Source organism: Sturnira hondurensis, unplaced genomic scaffold, assembly GCF_014824575.4.
Source record: "Sturnira hondurensis isolate 20B ecotype Veracruz unplaced genomic scaffold, ASM1482457v3 Scaffold0000460, whole genome shotgun sequence".
NCBI classification, from domain to species: Eukaryota; Metazoa; Chordata; class Mammalia; order Chiroptera; family Phyllostomidae; genus Sturnira; species Sturnira hondurensis.
The window spans coordinates 858,317-877,768 of NW_028073091.1; the positions used below are offsets into that span (position 1 = coordinate 858,317).

General features: G+C 38.1%; 1 protein-coding gene and 1 pseudogene across 6 annotated transcripts in view; one reads left to right on the forward strand and one right to left on the reverse strand.

The window, feature by feature from the left end:
• AUH (AU RNA binding methylglutaconyl-CoA hydratase) overlaps nucleotides 1–19,452 on the reverse strand; it is a 206,620-nt gene that overhangs the window by 110,086 nt on the left and 77,082 nt on the right. For 5 of the 6 annotated variants that reach the window (XM_037041259.1, XM_037041283.1, XM_037041267.1 and 2 more), the window contains 2 exons: nucleotides 4,624–4,716; nucleotides 1,289–1,345 (listed from right to left, as the gene is read on the reverse strand). In XM_037041259.1, the coding sequence (XP_036897154.1) occupies nucleotides 1,289–1,345; nucleotides 4,624–4,716 (150 nt within the window). The remainder of the gene's footprint in view (nucleotides 1–1,288; nucleotides 1,346–4,623; nucleotides 4,717–19,452) is intronic. The other variant, XM_037041275.1, reaches the window with a different exon arrangement.
• LOC118983621 (selenoprotein K-like) lies at nucleotides 3,753–4,188 on the forward strand (annotated as a pseudogene).

Genomic DNA, 19,452 nt, shown 5'->3' on the forward strand with positions numbered 1-19,452 from the left:
TAAACTTCATTCAGATAATCCAGAATCATCTCATCTTTAAATCCTTAATTATATCTGCAAAAAAAGACCCTTCTTTCCAAATAAGGTCACCTGCCCAAGTTTCACACTGATACCTTGTGGGGCCTGGGGCACTATTTGACAATAGTCACTACCTTTCTAGGATCAGTTATATCCTAATTACAAACAAATGCTTATTTCTTAAAAGAATTTATGAAACATCATATCATCTTTTTCCTAAACTTTGTTTTATTTCACACATTAGTTATTTGATAACTCTTTTCAATTGGATGTATTTTCTTCTAAATCTTCTTTTTTTTTCATTAGTCACTATGAAAACAGGTTGACACAACAGGTAGATATTGTATGTTTTTACCTACAAGAATAAAATTTTCATGGACTACCAAAGTAGAAAATTTAGTGAGCCTTACATATTGACCTCAATAGTCTTCAGTGTCACTGAGTTATGCTTTAAGTTCTACCTATACACCCTAATCAGGATAAATACTCTTGTAATGATACAGTTAAACATATAATTTTAACCTATTCTGGTACAAACATGCCTGAAGTATTCAATACTGCATTTAATTTTTTATACTGTACTGTTATTTCATTCATATGCTAATAAGTTACCAATGTGAACATCTTCAAGTGATGTCTACTTTTGTAATGAATGTCACAAAATGTGAGTATCTCCAAATTTTCTGGATCAGACAAAAAGAGCAAAAATTTCAGATTTATTGGGTGATGCAAAATGTCATTATCAGTGGTGGACAAGTACTTTCTTAAATGAATCTTCAAAAAGAAACAGCTATCATTTTTGTAGTAACAGAATAAACAATACTAGCTGCCTGAGAACCCCAACCTTTGTCTTGCTGTGCAGAGACACAAGAAACCTGGCACAGAACCTGGGTGCTCTTGCCCCTTCTCCACTGGGGTCTGACTGCATGGGTGGAGCTCTCTGAGGGTACACACATTACAGACCCACATATAAGTTTCAAAATAATGGTGTCATCCTTTCAAGAACAATGAGATTGGTGCAATAATTTAAAAATTAAGAAATCACCCAGAAAAGCACAGGAGAGAGCATAAAAAGAGAGTCAGAGCCAGCGTACCTACCGTCTTCACACCTACACAAGCTAAAAGAATGCATTCTGAATCAGAACTTGATTGAAGAAGCAAACAGTTCAGTATTAGTCTCTTCATCCAAAATGTTGCCTTTTCAACTAACACCTTTTTTACCTTATGCTGTCTTTTAGAACAAATCAAGATGGGTGTGAACAATTCATACCTCCACCAGGAATAATTGCCAACTTTGTTTCAACCAGGCCCATTTTTGCAGAGGAAGCTAAAAAGGAAGGAATAAAATTAAGTAATATCCATATAATCATATTCATTTATGATGACTTAAAAAGGCCAGTAAAAGAAGCTATGAATACAGTAATGTCCCCCTTATCAACAAGTTTGCTGTCTCCAGTTTCAGTTACCCAAGAACAAACACTGTCTGAAAATATTAAATGGAAAATTCTAGAAACAAAAAATTCATAAATTTTAAACTGCATGCTGTTCTATGACTAAATCTCCATCCTGCTCCATCCTACCTGGGACATGAATCATCCCTTTGTCTGGCACCTCCATGCTGCAGACACTACCTGCCTCTTAGTTGCTCAGCAGCCACCATGGTTATCAGATCAACCGTGGCAATATTGCAGTGCTCATGTTCAAGTCATCCCCCTTATTTTCTTTTTTTAATAGTACAAAAGTACAAAAGTAGTGATGTTTACAATATGGATATGTCAAAGAGAAGCCATGAAGTGCTTCCTTTAAATGAAAAGGTATACATGTAGAGGAAAAAATACAGTACTAAATACGGCTGATACTATCCAAGGTTTCAGGCATCCCCTGGGGGTCTTGGAATATATACCCCTGGCATAAGGGAGAATGACTATATTTTGTTTACTATTAAATTTGTATCACAAATCTTTTCAAAATCACTTCAGAAGGCCTTTAGTTATGAAAAGTAACACTTTTAAATTATATACAAGGTAGGCAAAAGTACGCTGACAGTCATAAGTACATGAAACAAAATTACTTTATTATTTTTGTCATACAAACAACTGTAAAGCTGCTTTTGCCCCACCCTGAATATTAAGAGATTCACAGATTTTCTGTTAAAAACTACTTGGCACCCTGGCCAATGTGGCTCAGTTTATTGAAGCATCATCCCATAGACCAAAAATCCCAGGTTTGAATCCCGGTCAGGAGGGCACATTCCCAGGTTATGGGGTAAATCCCTAGTTGGAGTGCCTATGAGAAAGCAACCCGTCAATGTTTCTCTCTCACATCAGTGTTTCTCTCTCTCTCTCTCTCTCTCTTCCCCCCTTACCTCTCTTCCCCTCCTCCCTCTTCCTCTCTCTCTAAAAGCAATGAAAAAAAAATGTCCTTAGGTGAGGATAAAAAAATTATTTGGCTGATAAACAAATTCTGATGCAGAAATACCAAGGTTGTAACTACCTAATTTGACCTGATCCTGTCAGGTCATGTTTGAAGGCTTAGATCTCATTAATTATTCAGGATGAAGAAAGAAGCTGTGTCTGACAGTTTGAATTGTTTAGCTGCTGGAACAGTTCTGTAGATCAAAAAGCTTAACATATCATATCAGATACAGCAATTTTTTAAGATCAAATCTCTAGGTGTTTTTGACAAATGGCTTTATTGTTCTGACAGCAGGACAAAGCTCCTTTTTTCATGTTTGTTTAAGGGCTACATTAAAACATCTCAATTACTTCTTCATCTGCACATCCAAACGTACTTGGACTGCTTCCCATATCCTACTTCCCAGAATCTGCGTTCTTTCAGAAATGGATTACAGGAACCTTACCTTTTCCATTTAAAACCCAATACTTTCAGACAGAACATAGAGATCCCAAATAAAGTGGAAAGGGGAAAAAGTGTACATGGATCAGCAACTACAAATCCTAAGAAAGTCACCATAAAATTATTTTAAAAACATAACTATACTGACTCTACTTTTAACTGGCAGCTCCACTGGAAGTGACAGTGGGAAACTGTGGAAGAACAGTGACAAATGTCTTGTGCCTGCTTTATGCAGTCCTTGAGAAGACAGTCTGGGAGAGCAACAGCAGAACACAGCGCTCCAGCAGGACAGCAGCAAGGCCATGATGCCAGACTGCCTGGGTTCAAACCCTAGCTCAGTCACTGCTTTGGGGCTTGTTACTTCACCTCCCTATGTCCTGGATTCATCAAGCCCCACAAAGTACTTATCTCAGAGGGTTGTTAGGAAGATTAAGTTAATATTATACATGCCAAGTGCTTGGAATGGCACTGGGCACCAGGTCAACACTCAGCACAGGGCTAGCACTAAGTGCTTTCATTATTATTTTCATAATCACGTCATCCAATCCTCAGAAAAATCATCCAGGAAAAAAGTGAACCTCAAAGAGATTAAGTTATTATTACTATAGGTAATAATAATTATGGCTAAGCACATGCCATAGATTAATTCATTTAATCGTCACAATAGCTACTGTCATCTCACCCAATGTAGAGAAGGAAACCAGTCTAAAAATGACAGGACCTAAGATTTAAATTCAGTTCTGTATGACCCTGTTCTCCTTTCCTACTGCTAAGACTGAATAAGAGACTATCAAAGACTTTTTTCTTAACTAGAAATGTTAAGTATTTCATTAAGCCCAGCAGGTGATTTTTTATTCTAAATGTTCTACTTGGAATTTTTGGAAGAGTAAAAAAATAAAACAAAACAAAAAAATCTCATTTAAAAAATGTTATTTTTGACATAAGTCAAAAGGGGTCAGGCTGCTCGGTCACTCCAGAGGCAGGGAACAATGAGCAAGATGGTTTACATGTCAAATGGACAAGTGTTGGACAGCCAGAGTCAGCCCCCATGGAGACTATCTTTGATAACACATTTCTTCTGGGGAATAGCTGAGTTTGTGGTTTTGTTTTTCAAAACTCTGCTTCAGCAAGATGTGAAAAAGAAAAGAAGCTAAGGAACCTCATCCAATTCCCAATAAGATGATGGAAGAGGGCCTCCAGGAAACGCCCACAGAGAATGGGTCGAATTAATCATCTGCATGGTCCCAGTCTTCTTCCAATGGCTGGTGGATGAGGAAGGTAAATGTCTGCTCAAAGAAGTAGACAACTGACATGCACATTCGTAAGAGAAGGAAACCACTGAGCAGTGCAGGGCTGACCATGCCGGTCAAGTAGATGAATGTGCACATCTAAACAAGAATCACTCTGTGTGCTCACAGACCAATGAGGCCCTGTTGGGCCCTCCCTGGCAGGGATCTGGCATGACTGACATGCAGTTCTACAAATGCACATTTGTCTCATTAACTTTTTGTATAGTTTATGAAAGTATTAATATTTTTAATAAGTAAATACTTTTTTAGGTTACAAAACTGACTTCTCATCTGTATATAATTAAAACTCCGAATTTGAAAAAAATTAATAGGCTATGAATTTAGTACTATTGTCACTGTTTTTAACTTCTGAACGTTTTCATTGTTAAGCTGTTCTCCTTTGTAAATCACATTGTATTTATTTCAAAAAAATGTTATTTTTAATAGGATTAATTCTTACCTGCTACTCTTATATCACATGCTAATGCCAGTTCAAGACCACCACCTAAAGCAAGTCCATCTATGGCAGCAATTGTTGGCACTGGTAGATTAGCTATAAAAGAAAGAAAGAAAGATGTCACGCTTCTTTAGTAAGTTACCTACCTCGCTGTGGAATTTATTTTAGTTTTCTTCTGTAAATATATTTTTAAATGAGTCATTGTATACAGAATTTTGTATCCCCTTTGCCTTTAATAAAATAACCATTTCCATCATCATTGATTTTCAAGCACATGGAATGACTGTATACTGTTCCACCGAACAGATGGAAGTGATAGGCTCTATCTAACACCACACTCCACACACAAGAAACTCTGAGAAAGCTCAGAAATCCTACCCAAAAGAAAGATGAGGAAAAAATTAGTTGGTCGCAAAACACAAAGCCAGACTTTCTTGGGTGCAGAAACAAAATGTTACTTTAATGAAACTTTTATAAATTAAAATACACAGATTTCATGTTTATAACTGGTTCTAAAACTGACTGGCTAATTATTCTATAAAGCACAATCATTCCTATTCATTTCATTTTTTACTATGGGAATGTGAAGTTAAGCCTACCTAGCTAGGCACAGAAAACAAAGGGTGCTAATTTACAGAAAAAGACATCACCAATGCACCAAAATTCCAAGATAACTGATCAAAGAATTTTTTTTTCCTCAAGCGTAAACCTTTGCTTATGACCCTGGAACAAAAAACAGTTCACATTTGCTACCAAGATTAATAAAAGCATTATAATTTTTCAAAAAAAAAACCAGAAAACTTCACATTCCCATAGTCAAAATAAAATTAACAGGAAGAATTCTGCTTCATAAAATGTAAATATTAAAAGGTGCCATCTCTTAATTGTTCTTATCACAGAAGAGTTGTGTGACATGGCAGAGGCGTTAGCTAATGCTATTATCATAATCATATTGGAATATTTAAATATTTCAAATCGACACGCTGTATACCTTAAACTTATATAATGGTATATGTCAATTATATCCCAATTAAAAATAAAATTAAATGAATAAATGGATAAAATTAAAAAGTGCCATCCCCCAAAACCTCTCATCCATAGGTATGTAAAATTCCAGAGATAAAAACGTTCATTTCTTGAGCTTTGAAAATATACAAATTTGATGAAGTACAGTGACCTTTATTCCTACCTGAAGGAATTTATCAGATTTATTCTAAGAGCAAAGTGTGAAAAGGCTGGGATGGAGCACATATAAATGCTGCCACCTGACACAAAGAGCAGGATGAGTGGGATGCTGGAACAGGGTGCATCTCACTACTTCATCTGTCTAAACATTTCAGGCCCAGGTGGGACTAGAAAGGACAGTCAAATTCAAGGCTGCTCCACTTGCTGTGCTTTAGAGCACGATTGGTGAAAAAAATGAATAGAGAGTTAGGTCGGTGATTATAGTCAGTGTATGAGTTTAGTGAAAAAATAGCATCTAGTTCATTTTATCAGACAAAAAGGAAGAAAGAAAAATCAATAAATGAATACAATAGCAACTTACACTGCGTGGTTCCCAAGGTCATCTCCAGTCACTATAAATAAAATGAAATTACTTTGTTATCCAGCTCTCAATCCTCCTTCCTTTCTAGGAACCCAGCTACAGAAATTATTCTATTTCTAGACTCATTTGAATCTACTACCTCTCCAACCTCAAGTCTGTCCCATCAAAACTTTCCTCTAGGTCTTACTGTGGCCTCAGATCATTCAACTCTAAGACAAGCTTCTAGAGTGGATGGAATAAATGTGTGTAATCCATTCCCACTCACTTCCAACTCACAGCTCTAGTCCTACTCCATCTCACCACTTAACAGTGACACGGTGATATTGTCCCATAACCAATGGGCACTACCTATTCCCTATTAAACTGAAGATCAGAGACATTCAACCTGAACACCTCTCCTTGAATTCCTCTCTTGCCTACTGTGTCCCTTCTTCATCTTTCCTGCGTTTCCATTTATCTTCTGTTAGTTCTCAGCCTTCTTCCCCTCTCAGCAGAAGCTCTGCCCAGGAGGTCTCATTACCACGGTAACTTTTACCACCTATCCAAACAGCAACAATACCCACATTTCAACCCAAAGTTTTCTCTAAACTGAATCTCTGGAATTACCTACATGCCTGAAGTACCTCTCCACTTAAATGCTTCATATGTACAAACCAACTTCTTCTCAATCCTTCTAGATTCTATTTCTCATTGGAGCACCTTCATCTACCATGTTACCCAAGTAAGACATTTCAAAGCCATCCCAGATGTCCTCCTTTCCAATGCCTTATATCGTATTGTTTTCACAGTCCTGTCTAACAGCTCAAAAATCTGCAAGTCCCCTTCCCTTTCCACTGCCAGAGTTCCAGGTACCCTCATTTCTCATTAGCAGCAAGTCTCTAAATGACCGCCTTCCTGCAATTTGCCCCTTCCAATGTATCATCCATACTTCCTGGAGGACAATCTTTCTGAAATACAAGCATAGTCATATTATCTCCCTTTTCAAAACTGTACAATAATTTATTCCACATTAAAGATAAAAATGGAGAAAACTTTTAGTAAAGCACAGGAAGCACCTGATGAACTCAGTTCCACCTACCTGCACAACCTCTTCTCCAACATCAGACACCTACTCTGTGTTTCAGCCCCAAACGACTTAAAGAACCTCCAAAAATCATTTCTACCCACTCATGTGTAAAGCTGCCCTCTACTTGGAATGCCTACATAGCCTCTAACCTTCTTCCAAGACACTGCTCCTGAAAGTCCTTCCCTTTATGCTTCCATGGCAATTTGTACAAACCTTTCATCAGCAATCACCACCATACTGCCCATTCTGAAACAAAGATTAATAACATCATACCAATGCTGGAAGACAGCAAAATCCTCCTTTCCACTCTGAGACAAACTTCAAGATTTTTCACTGCCTCCATTACATTAAGCCTGGTGTTTTCCCTACTTTCCCTTTTATTATTAACTTCTTTCACTTAATACTTTAAAGAAATGACATGAATATATGTAGGTTATAATGCTTACAAAAAAACTGTAGAGATCCTAAGCTGGACAGAGCACCAGGAAGAACGAGGGGGTGTTCTCTTCTTGTTCTACAAGAATGTTGCTCAACAGTGAGTGCTAAAAGCACTCAAATGTCTGCTGCAAGCTGACTCTTCAGAAAGAAAAATAATAAAACTGAATTTTAAAGGGCCTCCAAAATCAATTCAGGTCTGATATATGTGTACTGCTGAGTTCCAGCTTCTGAAAATTCCAACCCATAGTAAATAAATAGGTGTTGCGTGATATTGCTTATTATTTTTGCCTAAATGTTAGAACAAATTGATGTGATTTATATGGAAAGAGGAATTCTACTTCACATCAAATTGTGCCTTGAAAATAAGTACTGGCAGGCTTGATGAAGACGGGAATAAGGGAGGGAGTGTGGGGGATATCTGTAATAGTGTCAACAACAACAAAAAAAGTTTTAAAGAAAAGAAAGGCCCTGGCTGGTGTAGCTCAGTGGATTGAGTGTGGGCCTGTGAACCACATAATCGAAGTTCGATTCCCAGTCAGGGCACACGCCTGGGTTGCAGGCCAGTTCCCAGCAGGGAATGCATAACAGGCAACCATACAGTGATATTTCTCTCCCTCTCTCTTTCCTTTCCCCTTTAAAGATAAATAAAAGAAAAGAAAGATTAAATAGAAGGGTCAAAGGAATAAATGGCTGTAAATTACAAAATAATATTCCATAACTTCATAAGCCTGAAGACTAGCAGAAAGAAGACAAGAGGATCACAATTCTTGCTCATGTATAATGCTCTTAATACTGCAACATAAAGTGAACAACTGTCTCAAAAAGAGTTGGCATGGTTTTACTCTCCATTTTGATTAGTTAATATTCTCATGCCTTAAACTTATGATTAGTTAATATTCTCAAATAAATACTTAAAAATCACACTTAACCAATAGAAAGTTAACAAGTTTCATTTTCAGAAATATAAAATGACATTAAAAATACTTACTGCAACAAAACTTCCAGCCAAGATGGAGGAGTAGGTAGACACACTTCATTCCTCTCACAACCAAAGAAGGACAACAATCAATTAAAAAAAAAAAACCACCAGAACGGCCAGAAAATCGAATTGTATGGAAGTCCAACAACCAAGTAGTTAAAGAAGAAACATTCATCCAGATAGGTATGAGGGGCAAAGATATGCAGCTGGGGCTGAGAGGACATGAGGAAAGGCAGAGGCTGGCAAAGCTGGCAGTTCCACATTCTGATAAATAGGGGAAAAAACTGGGGAACGAGAGAGACCATGCAACCCAGGGTTCCAGCACAGGGAAATAAAGCCTCAAAACCTCTGCCTGTAAAAACTTGTGGGGGTTGAGGCAGTAGGAGAAACTGCCAGTCTCACAGGAGAGTCCACTGGAGTAGCCCATGGGGCCCAGGAACGACACAATCACATCCACCCAGAAATCAGCAACAGAAGGACCCAATTCACTTGTGGATAGTGGGGGAAGTGACTAAAAGTAGGACAAGAGGTGAGCAAGGGCATTACTCCCTCTCTGACTTCTCCCCCACATACAGTGCCACAACACAGCAAAGTAGATTGCCCTGCCCTGGGGAATACCTAAGGCTCTACCCCTTACAATGTAACAGGCACACTGAGATAAAGAAATATAGCCCAAATGAAAAAACAGATCAAAACTCCCGAAAAAATTAAGCAACAAGAAGACAGAGAACCTATCAGACTCAGAGTTCAAAACACTGATTATCAGGCCCTGGCTTGTGTGGCTCTGTGGACTGAACACTGGCCTGAGAACCAAAGGGCCATTCCTCAGATTCCTAGTCAGGGCACATGCCTGGGTTGCAAGCCATGTTCCCAGTAGGGGGTACACAAGAGGCAACCACACACTGATGTTTCTTTCCCTCTTTTTGTCCCTCTTTTCCCCTCTCTCTGGAAATAAATAAATAAAATCTTTAAAAAAAAAAAGACCCACTGGTATTCAGGATGCTCGCAGAAATGGTTAAAAATCAAATGGTTAAAATTTTTTTTTAATCTTTTTTAGAAAAAGACCCACTGGTATTCAGGATGCTCACAGAAATGGTTGAGTACAGACACAAAATAGAGGAAGAAATGAACGCTATACAAAGTGAAATAAAGCAAAATATACAGGGAATCTACAGTGAAGGGAAGGAATCTGGGACTCATATGAACAATTTGGAACAGAAGGGAGAAATAAATATTCTACTGTAATAGAATGAAGAAATAAGAATTCAAAAAAAATGAGGAGACTTAGGAACCTCTGAGACAAATTTAAATGTTCGAACATCCAAATCATAGCAGTGCCAGAAGGAGAAGAGGAAGAACAAGAAATTGAAAACTTATTTGAAGAAATAATAAAGAACTTCCTCAATCTGACAAACGAAACAGACATGTAATCCAGGAAGTTCAGAGAGTCCCAAAGAAGTTAGACCCAAGGAGGAACACACCAAGACACATCACAATTAAATTACCCAAGATTAAAACTAAGGAGAGAAAATAAAAGCAGCAGGAGAAAATAAGACAGTTACCTACAAAGGAGTTTCCATAAGACAATCCACTGATTTTTTATAAGAAATATTACAGGCAAGAAGGGGCTAAAAAGAAGTATTCAAAGTCATGAAAAGTAAGGACCTACATCCAAGATTACTTTATCCAGCAGAGCTATCATTTAGAATGGAGGGGCAGATAAAGTGCTTCTCAGATAAGGTCAACTTAAAGGAGTTCATTATCACCAATGCTTATTATATGAAATGTGAAAGGGTCTTATCCAAGAAAAAGAAGATCAAAACTATGAACAGTAAAATAACAACAAACTCACAACTATCAACAGCTGAACCTGAAAACAAAAACAAACTAAGCAAACAACCAGAACATGAACAGAATCACAGAAATGGAGATCACATGGAGGGTTATCAGTGGGGAGAGGAAGGAGGGAGAATGGGGGAAAGGTACAGAGAATAAGAAGCATAACTGGTATGTACAAATTAGACAGGGGGAGGTTAAGAATAGCATAGGAAATGGAGAAGCCAAAGAACTTATATGTATAACCCACAGACATGAACTAATAGAAAGAAGTGCTTGGGGGGGGGGGGGTGCAGGGTGGAGGGGGATAAAGGGGAGAAAAAAGTGGGATTAACTGTAATAGCATAATCAATAAAATATGCTTAAAAATAAATAAAAATAAAAATATTTACTATGTATAAAAAAATAAAACTGGTTAATCAATATTCCTGTCCTTCCCCCTTCTTGTGAGAGGCAGTATAAACTAGTATTATTTTGATCAAATAAAATGATGGGGGAGGGGCATACTCAAAAGACACATTTCAGGTTCTATTACATAACTTAATTATAACATTCATACAATGCAGTGGCAGAAATAAGTAGAAGAAATAAACCAAATCAAATGTGCTTCTCTAGAAGATGAGGGGGCAAAGGGAAGGACTGAAATGAATCTTCTCATACTCAAGTTTTCTTAATTATAAAGTCAGAGAATATAACATTTTTTCCTTTAGATATTTAGGTTTTGGGGGAGTAATAAAATTTACTTTTAAATTTGACAGTTAAGAACTTAAGAAATTTTCTCAAGAGGATAAAAGTTTTTAACATTACAACTTATTTGAAATCTGTAACATGAAATGACAAGAAATGTGGGGTCATTATTTTTTAAAAAAGTAAAATAGGAAATTAACACATTTAAATCATTAAATAAACTATGTGTTACTTTCAATTAATATAAATTAGCATTATATAAAGCATTATAAAAATTTTTCATGCTAAAGAATTATTTAGCATAACAGCTTAGTGTCCAATAAGTTATTAAATTTCAACCATTTTACAGTATTCTAAATCCTGAAATTATATATAATCCTAATTCTTCTCTGAAAGATTTTCTTTTTTAAATTTACTTTTCAATAGCAGTTAATAAGTGTTTTTCTTAGTAAACTTTTTTCATAAAAATATGAGTCATCTCAAAACACATGCTAGTTTCATAGTTACCTAATACAATGGGTTTTATATCTAGTATTTCTACTTGAGAGCACTTAATAATCTTAGAGAAAACAATAAAGCACACCCTTAGAAAGGAAGATTACCAGTTTCAAAGTACTGAGAAATATCAAAATGATAGTTGTATTAAGAGTGCAACCAAATAAACTAGAACCTGCCAGAAGCAAAGGATATTCCCAAAGGCAATAGGAAGAAGTTATGACTCAGTATGTTATGCAACCAACAGAATCAGAAACTATTTTGAGTTTAGAACTAGGAAACAAGCCAGGTATGAGAAAGAAGATAATAATCTTTTGAAATGCTTCTAAAAATATAATTAAGGCAAACAATGAAAATTTTGCTATTTTAAGAGAAAAATAAAAGAGGTACAAGGGAAGGCTCTTGTCTACTTCAGTGTTCTATCTGCAGGACACCCACTATGAGGGTACCTGAAGTCAGAAAACCATGAAGGTGGGAAAAGGGAAGTGAGGCTCCACTCTCAACTGAGATACAAGCCATAATGCAGGTTTTCAGATGTTTCTAAAAAATATAAACAGTCTGATTACTATGAAAAATGCTAGTGCTAAACTTGGTTTTGCTTTAAGAATACTATCCTTATACAAAACAAGGAAATAGAATATTTCAAAAGAAATGCCCATAAAGTATATTGGTAGTCTAACTTTACTAAAATCATTCAAGGAGAACAGAAACAAAACCAAGGTTAACTGAAAATATAATCAATTCCTAATTATCTCTAATTTCAGCAAAAACTTTACCTTCAGCTGAATGTACTCTGCCCCATTCCATTATCCAGTTTCAAAGGAATGACAAAAGCAAAATAAATCCATGCCTTCCCAAAGCTGCCCAGCTTTCCTGAAGGTCCAGCCAGAGCCACTGAGAAAGGAGTCAGCCTGGATGCCCACGAACACACTGAATTCACTACACAGTGGGGTTGGGGGCCTGTAAGAGGGAGCCACCATTCCCAGGAGTCAGAAGAGGGACAATTGTGGATGAGAAAACTTGATTTTCCTAAGTTTATTACTTATTCACCTGCCTTTCTATATGGCTACCTATGAAAGTACTTACTATGTGTGGCCACTGTCTTAAGCACCTTACAAATATTATTTAAATCTCCGGCCAGCCTCATGACATCAGAGCTCATATGGCCTTCATTTTACAGATGGAGACACTGGGCAGAGAAGTCACTATTACTTGTCTGGTACAGCTCCAATTCAAGCACAGGTGGTCTGGCTTTGGGTCTCATTCATAACCACGGCTGCCTAAAACCAGTTCTTACCACCTGGACCCAGAGCCCCTGTGGTAAGCCAGACATTGTAACCTCTCTTGCCATCCTTCCATCCTTCCCCAAGGACCCATGACTGTGTATCTGAGGATAGGGAAACAATGAGTCTTCTCAACAAGTCTGATGCACACACTGGCTCTGTGCTCCCCCTAATTCTTGGAGACTTACAGTGACACCACAGCTAACTGAGTCCAACCAGGGAAACCTCAGGAACCAGGCACAAGGCACCAGTCAGTTGACTAACAGAGATCTGACTTGAGTTTTCCCTGGGGAACCATAAACCCAGACTGGAGGGAACTACACACTGGTATTTTTCTCCCTCTCTTTCTCCCTCCCTTTCTCCCTCCCTTCCCTCTCTAAAAATGAATAAATTAAAAAACAAAACGAACAAACAACAACAACAAAAAAACAAGGGAACAGGATTGGTTATAAGTTGTTAAAGCAGGAAGGGCCAATAACCAGAGCAACCTCTTCCTATCAAAATTCCAAATCAGAAAAGCCTCCCTGGGAGAAATGCAAAGAGGAGCTGTAGGTGATGTGAAGTCCCTATACACTTCCACTCAGCAGCCTCCTCTGAAAGATTACTGTAAATGTAACTGACTTCCACGGTCAACTGCTGCTCCACAGGTAATAAAGTTTGTGGCACACCAAATAACTACAAATGGAAAATGTAGTTATTTCTGTTTCTGATAAAAGTATAACACTAGAAGTAGTTTATTTTTACCTGGTAGGAAAAAGCTATATGCCACTTCTGCCTTGCTTCATGAATTCTCAGGCTCCATATCTTGCTCTCCAGATAGTAAAACAGCAGCACTAGAACCACCCAGAGAATCCCACTAGCTGCTGTAGCTCAGTGCACTGAGTGGGGGCTGCAAACCAAAGGGTCGCCAGTTCAATTCCCAGTCAGGGTTCATGCCTGGGCCGTGGGCCAGGTGCCCAGTATGAGGCACACAAGAGGCAACTACACATTGATATTTTTCTCCCTCTTTCTCCCTCCCTTCCCTCTCTAAAAATAAGTAAATAAAAAAGCAAAACAAAACAAACAACAACAAAAAAACAAAACAAGGGAGAATCCCAGGCCTTCTGAAGCAGGACCTATACTTTAACAAGATCCCCAGGGGAAGGTCTGGATAACAGGGAATCACAGGGTACCCACCCATCTCACTTTCCCACAGGGTAACACTCTGATCCACTACACTGAGAGGAGGAGGACTAAGAACTGTAACTCTTTGGGCAAGTTTAAAGATAGTAAAAATTCACACACAAATGTTTGTAGCAGCTTTATATGCAGATGCCCCAAACTGGACACAACCCAGACGTCCCCACATAATATATCCAGCCAATGGGACACTATGCAAGCAATAAAAAGGAACCAATACATGCTAAACATTGATGATCTCTGAAAAGAAGATGCTGACTGAAAGATGACATGCAAAACTAATCCACACTGTTACATTTATAAAAAATTCTTAAAATGGAAGGTAGTCTCTAGTGAAAGAAAGCAACTCAGTATTTGTCTGGGTATGGGGTGGGAGCATGGAGGGTATACAGAAAGGGACAGGAGAAAGGAATTACCAAGGGCCGTGAGGAAATTTCTGAGAGTGATGGATATGTTCATTATCTTGACTGCAGTGATGTTTTTATAAGTCAAAGTTACCACACTGTACACTCTACTTTGTGCAATTTATTGTAAGTCAATTATACCTCAATAAACCTGTTTTTAAAAATTATGTGAATTAATATGAAAATGATAAATCCAACAAAAGAAAGTACATTCACTTCCTGATCTTTTATAAACAGGAATCAACTGAGTAATGTAATTTAAAATTAATAAATAAATACATGTCTGAATCAATTTAAAACTATAAAGAAAACACTAAGAAAAAAGTGATGAGATGAGGAACGTGAAAGGGAAGAATCTCAAACAAAGAATATACAACTCTGTCACTGCTCAGAGTAAGAAGCCATCAGACCTTCCTAGAAGGACAGAAGACCAAGTACACTACATAAAGTTACCATAACAAAGATAACCAACCAGGTTGGGCAAAAATACAACTTCTTCCCACTATTAGAGCCTACAAATTAAAAAAAAAAAAACATAACAGAAGAACAGTACATATAAGATGGTTTTTAAAATGTCAAATCACCAAATCAGAAGGCATGGCAAATCATGACAGACCTAACACCAGACACATCCACACACTGAAAGAAGGTGTACTTGTCTAGTAAGGAAAAGATTCTGACTGGATAACAAAGCAAAACCCAACTACAAGCAGAACATTAGAGAAAACAAAAGAGAAAATGTAATTTAAAAATTTTGAAGGATATGGTACCTCGGTCAAATACAAAGAAAACATCACCCTGGCCAAATGGCTCAGTTGGTTGGAGCCATTGTCTCATACACCAAAAGGCTGCAAGTTCAATTCCTGGTCAGGGCACATACCTAGGTTGATGTTTTGATCCCCAGTCAGGTACATACAGGAAGCAATCCATCAATGTTTCTCACATCAACAGTTCTCTCTCTCTCTCCTTCTCTCTCTCATTCTTTCTCCCTCCCTCCCTCCCTCTCCTGCTCCAAAATCAGTAAACATATCCTTGGGTGAAGATTTTAAAAAATACAAAAAAATACCTCATAAATACGATTACATAAGTGCAATACAGAGGTCAAAGCATAAATAGGCCCCCAAAAAGGAACTTTATAAGGCTTAATAAAGGAGAAATCCATTGTGAATATCTAGTAGTGATAAAAATACCTATGCAGCAAATAACACAGAAGCAGCATCAAAAAAGCAAAAACACAACAATAAATTCAAAACAATACAAATATCACAGCCATTCTCTGACCAACAGGCAATAAGTAAACTAAAAAGTAACAACAAAAACACTAGCTAATAAGAACAGACAAATATGGATGGCATGAAGACACATTTCTTCCCCATTTTAGTAGCTTAAAAGATAGCTGGCTCAACACTGAGACCAGTTCAGTGGAAGTGCAGGTTCCAGCTACCTGCCTCAACAGGTGCTTCCTAAAAAGACCACTTTCCCAATGACAGTATCCAGTGTACATGGTTGTATAGATATTCTCTTCTTCTTTGAAATGCTAAATACATACAGCATTACAGAGGTTGGGCCCACTGTCCTACAACTTTGGCCCCCAAATTTCTTCTATCCAAACAAATTATTTATGTATCTAAATGGCTAATTTAAAAATTAATAAATAGGTTTATCCTTGGCTCTGCTATAGCCTCCTTTCTTCTTTTGGAAATAGGCCTGCCTCCAAGAAAGTAAGCTCTCCTCCACACCTAGGTATAACTAGGTATAAAGAGTCCTGTGAGTTATGTGATCCTCTGGGAAAACTGCTAGGGTGTGGCCAGCACACACCCAGTGCAGCTGTGATGGGGGTAGACTGGCCTAATGCTGGAGATCCAAATGAGTAAATCTCCTCATCAACAGAGCTAAGACCACAACCTACAATCTAGCTAATGTCAATAATAAAGATAATTGACAGATAAAAGTTTTTGCTTTTTTCCTGCTTTTTACCTTACTTTCAATTAGTTCCAAACCTCTAAGACAGGGAGGATTGCCATTTATTGAGTCTCTTTCTCAGATGTCTTAATAATATGTAAAATATTTTCTGCATCATTATTTATAATAGTAAAACTAAAAAGTACCTAAATGCTCTTTAATAAAAGAGTGACTATATACATTATGGCACATCAATAGTATTAATGCTAAGAAATCATTTTTAAAAATGTAGTGGTAAACAAATCCATGTTGGAGAAAATCCAAATTATTTCCAGACATAAACTAAATAAATTTTCAAATACAATGCCTATCACACAGCCAAAGAGTAACTAAGGAAATAAAACATAAGAAAAAGATTCATACAAGATTGAGACCCATTATCATCAAAAACTGACTCTCTAGTATGAAGCCAAGCAGGAAATTGTAAACTACAAAATATAGCAATCAATTAAAAAAAAAAACAGAGGAGGAGAATGTGACAGCCAAGTAGGTGGAAGCTAAGTCCACTTACTCTTGCCCCCAGCTCGAATTCTCAACTGATCTTTCTACAAATAACCTGAACAATCTACAGAATCCTAGCTGATATGAAGTTTTCAAGCCAAGGAGTAAAGAAGATGCTTCACAGTAGGCAGTAAGGAGATTTTATAGGTTGAAGGGGAACATTCCATGAATGGAGCCCATAGCAGTGGAGAGACCAGACAGAAATATCAGCTTTGTGGCTCCCTCCCCTCCTAGAGGGCCCCAGTACCAGACAGGAAATCCCCAGACCTTAGCCAGGAGAGACTTGGGAGGATATACAGAATCGGAGAGATCCATGCTACAGACATCGAGCAGCACATCCATAGCTGCACTGCCAAACACCAACCTGGAGAGGCCAGAGACAGGGAGAAGGGGACGAGAGAGAAAGAGACAGAGCGAGACAGAGAGAAGAGAGAGCTGGATCTCCCAAAATGATCAGTGGTTGAACCTGGGTTGGGTGGAGGCAGGCCGTGGCCAGCCTGAATGTGAGAGACATTCAGCTTTTTGGAGAGGTTGGTGTGCTTGGAGAACTGGATAGTGACTAGGTACTGCAGTGATGGTGCCACAGAGAGGCTTTTTAAAAAGGGGGGCTGAAGAATGCTGGGCAAGGACAAGATTGAAAGCACAGCTTGCCCGCACTGAACACAGTTGGGTATGGAGATCAGAAACCTGCACAGCCAAGGGGATTTCTGGACCCCAGCCTAGCCTAACTAGCAAAGCTGGGAGCTATGCATAACGGAGAGTTCGGGACTGTGTCCACTGTGAGTGAGGGCAGTGGACTGGGAAGTAGACGGTGCAAGAGTTGGGCGCCTGTGATTACTTACAGCCAGGCAGAATCCTCTTCCCTATCAGAGTTCAAACCTCTGGGAAGGGAAGGACATACCCAGCCCCCAACTCCTGCAGGACTGCAAGCACCACATCCAATGGAGAAACTCTGTAGAACAGGTAGGACAGGCTCAAGAACCCCCTGCAGGGTACATATATGCAGGAAGAGGACAGTAAGAGAAAATCTGAAAGGGTCAATTCTGAACTTCAAAAGGGAGACAAAATACACTGGTTCCCAGAGCCCTATTCCACTGAGGCCAGCAAGGCAGTGAGAACAGAAATTATGCATAAAGGGGTAATCAGGGCCCTGCCCAGCCTGGGCTCTCACACAGCTGCCATCAGCACACAGCAGAAAAGAACTGCCCTTCTTACACAGACTGTCCCCTCCCTTGAAACAGACAGCTAGTTCATCAGAAACTGTACATTACTGGAAATAAGCAGGGGCAGACCAAGAGCAGGAGTGCAGGGGCAGGGGAACATACCCACAATTCTCCTAGAAGACTGAACAGTGCCTCCTAGGCGGGACCCAGGGGTCCCAACCTCTGGATCACAACAGAAGCCCTGTCTAGGGGAGGGTAAAAGTGGTACGTGTGGTTTTGCCAGAAGCTGGATGACCCACCTTGGACCTTGAGCTGATAAAAAGCCAGAGGTGGATCCAGACGAAGAAAGAAGTCAAACACCAAACTCTGCTGAAACAAATTCCACCTCGTTCTTCAGTATTTGTTTTTTCTCTTGCATAGCTTAACATTTTTCTTTTTCTTCTCAATGGTATTCCAACTAATAATTCACTATTTTTTGTCTTTTTTTCTTTATTTATATTTATATTTTATATTGATTTTATTATTTCAAATCTCACATTGTACCCATCCCTTATCTTAGTACATTTTGCCTTCTAACTTCCTTTTCCTATTTAGTTTTAAATTTTATTGTACCCCTTTCTACGCCTTGTTCCTATTGCTTCCTCTTACTATTTCTCCTCCCTCTCAAAATTGTTTTTCCTTCCTTTAGTCAGCTCTCATTCTTTTTTCCTTTCTTATAATATTCTTATTATCTTTCCACCTTTATATTGTTTGTTTGGCATGGATATTGCAGTTAGTGCTGTTTCATCAATTTCATTCCTATTTGTTCACTAATTTTTTATTCCATATCTCATAGGTTACTCTCCCCCTTCCTTACCCAGTTTTGCCATCCTGCTGCCCTTGCTTATTTGAGTATGAAAATTTTATTATTTTCTTTTCTTAACCTGGATGCTATTGCCTACTCTCATTATTTCTCTCCCCTCCACCCTCTCAATATCATTTTTCTTTACTGTAGAAATCTCATATTCTTTTATCTTTTTTATAATATTCTTATTCTCTTTCCACCTTTATTAATCTTTGTTCATCTGTTGTTGTTGTTTTTGACCCTGTTGTGGTTTTTCTTCCATTTTTGTTTCTATTGGTTCACTATTTTTTAAATTTTATTTCAAACCTCATATTATACTCTTCCCTTTTCTGACTCCATATTGCCATATCCCATTACATTCCTACTTATGTATTAAATTCCATTTTTCCCTTTCTTTACCTTGTTTCTATTCTGTACTCCTATTATTTCACTACTCTCTTCTCTCTCAA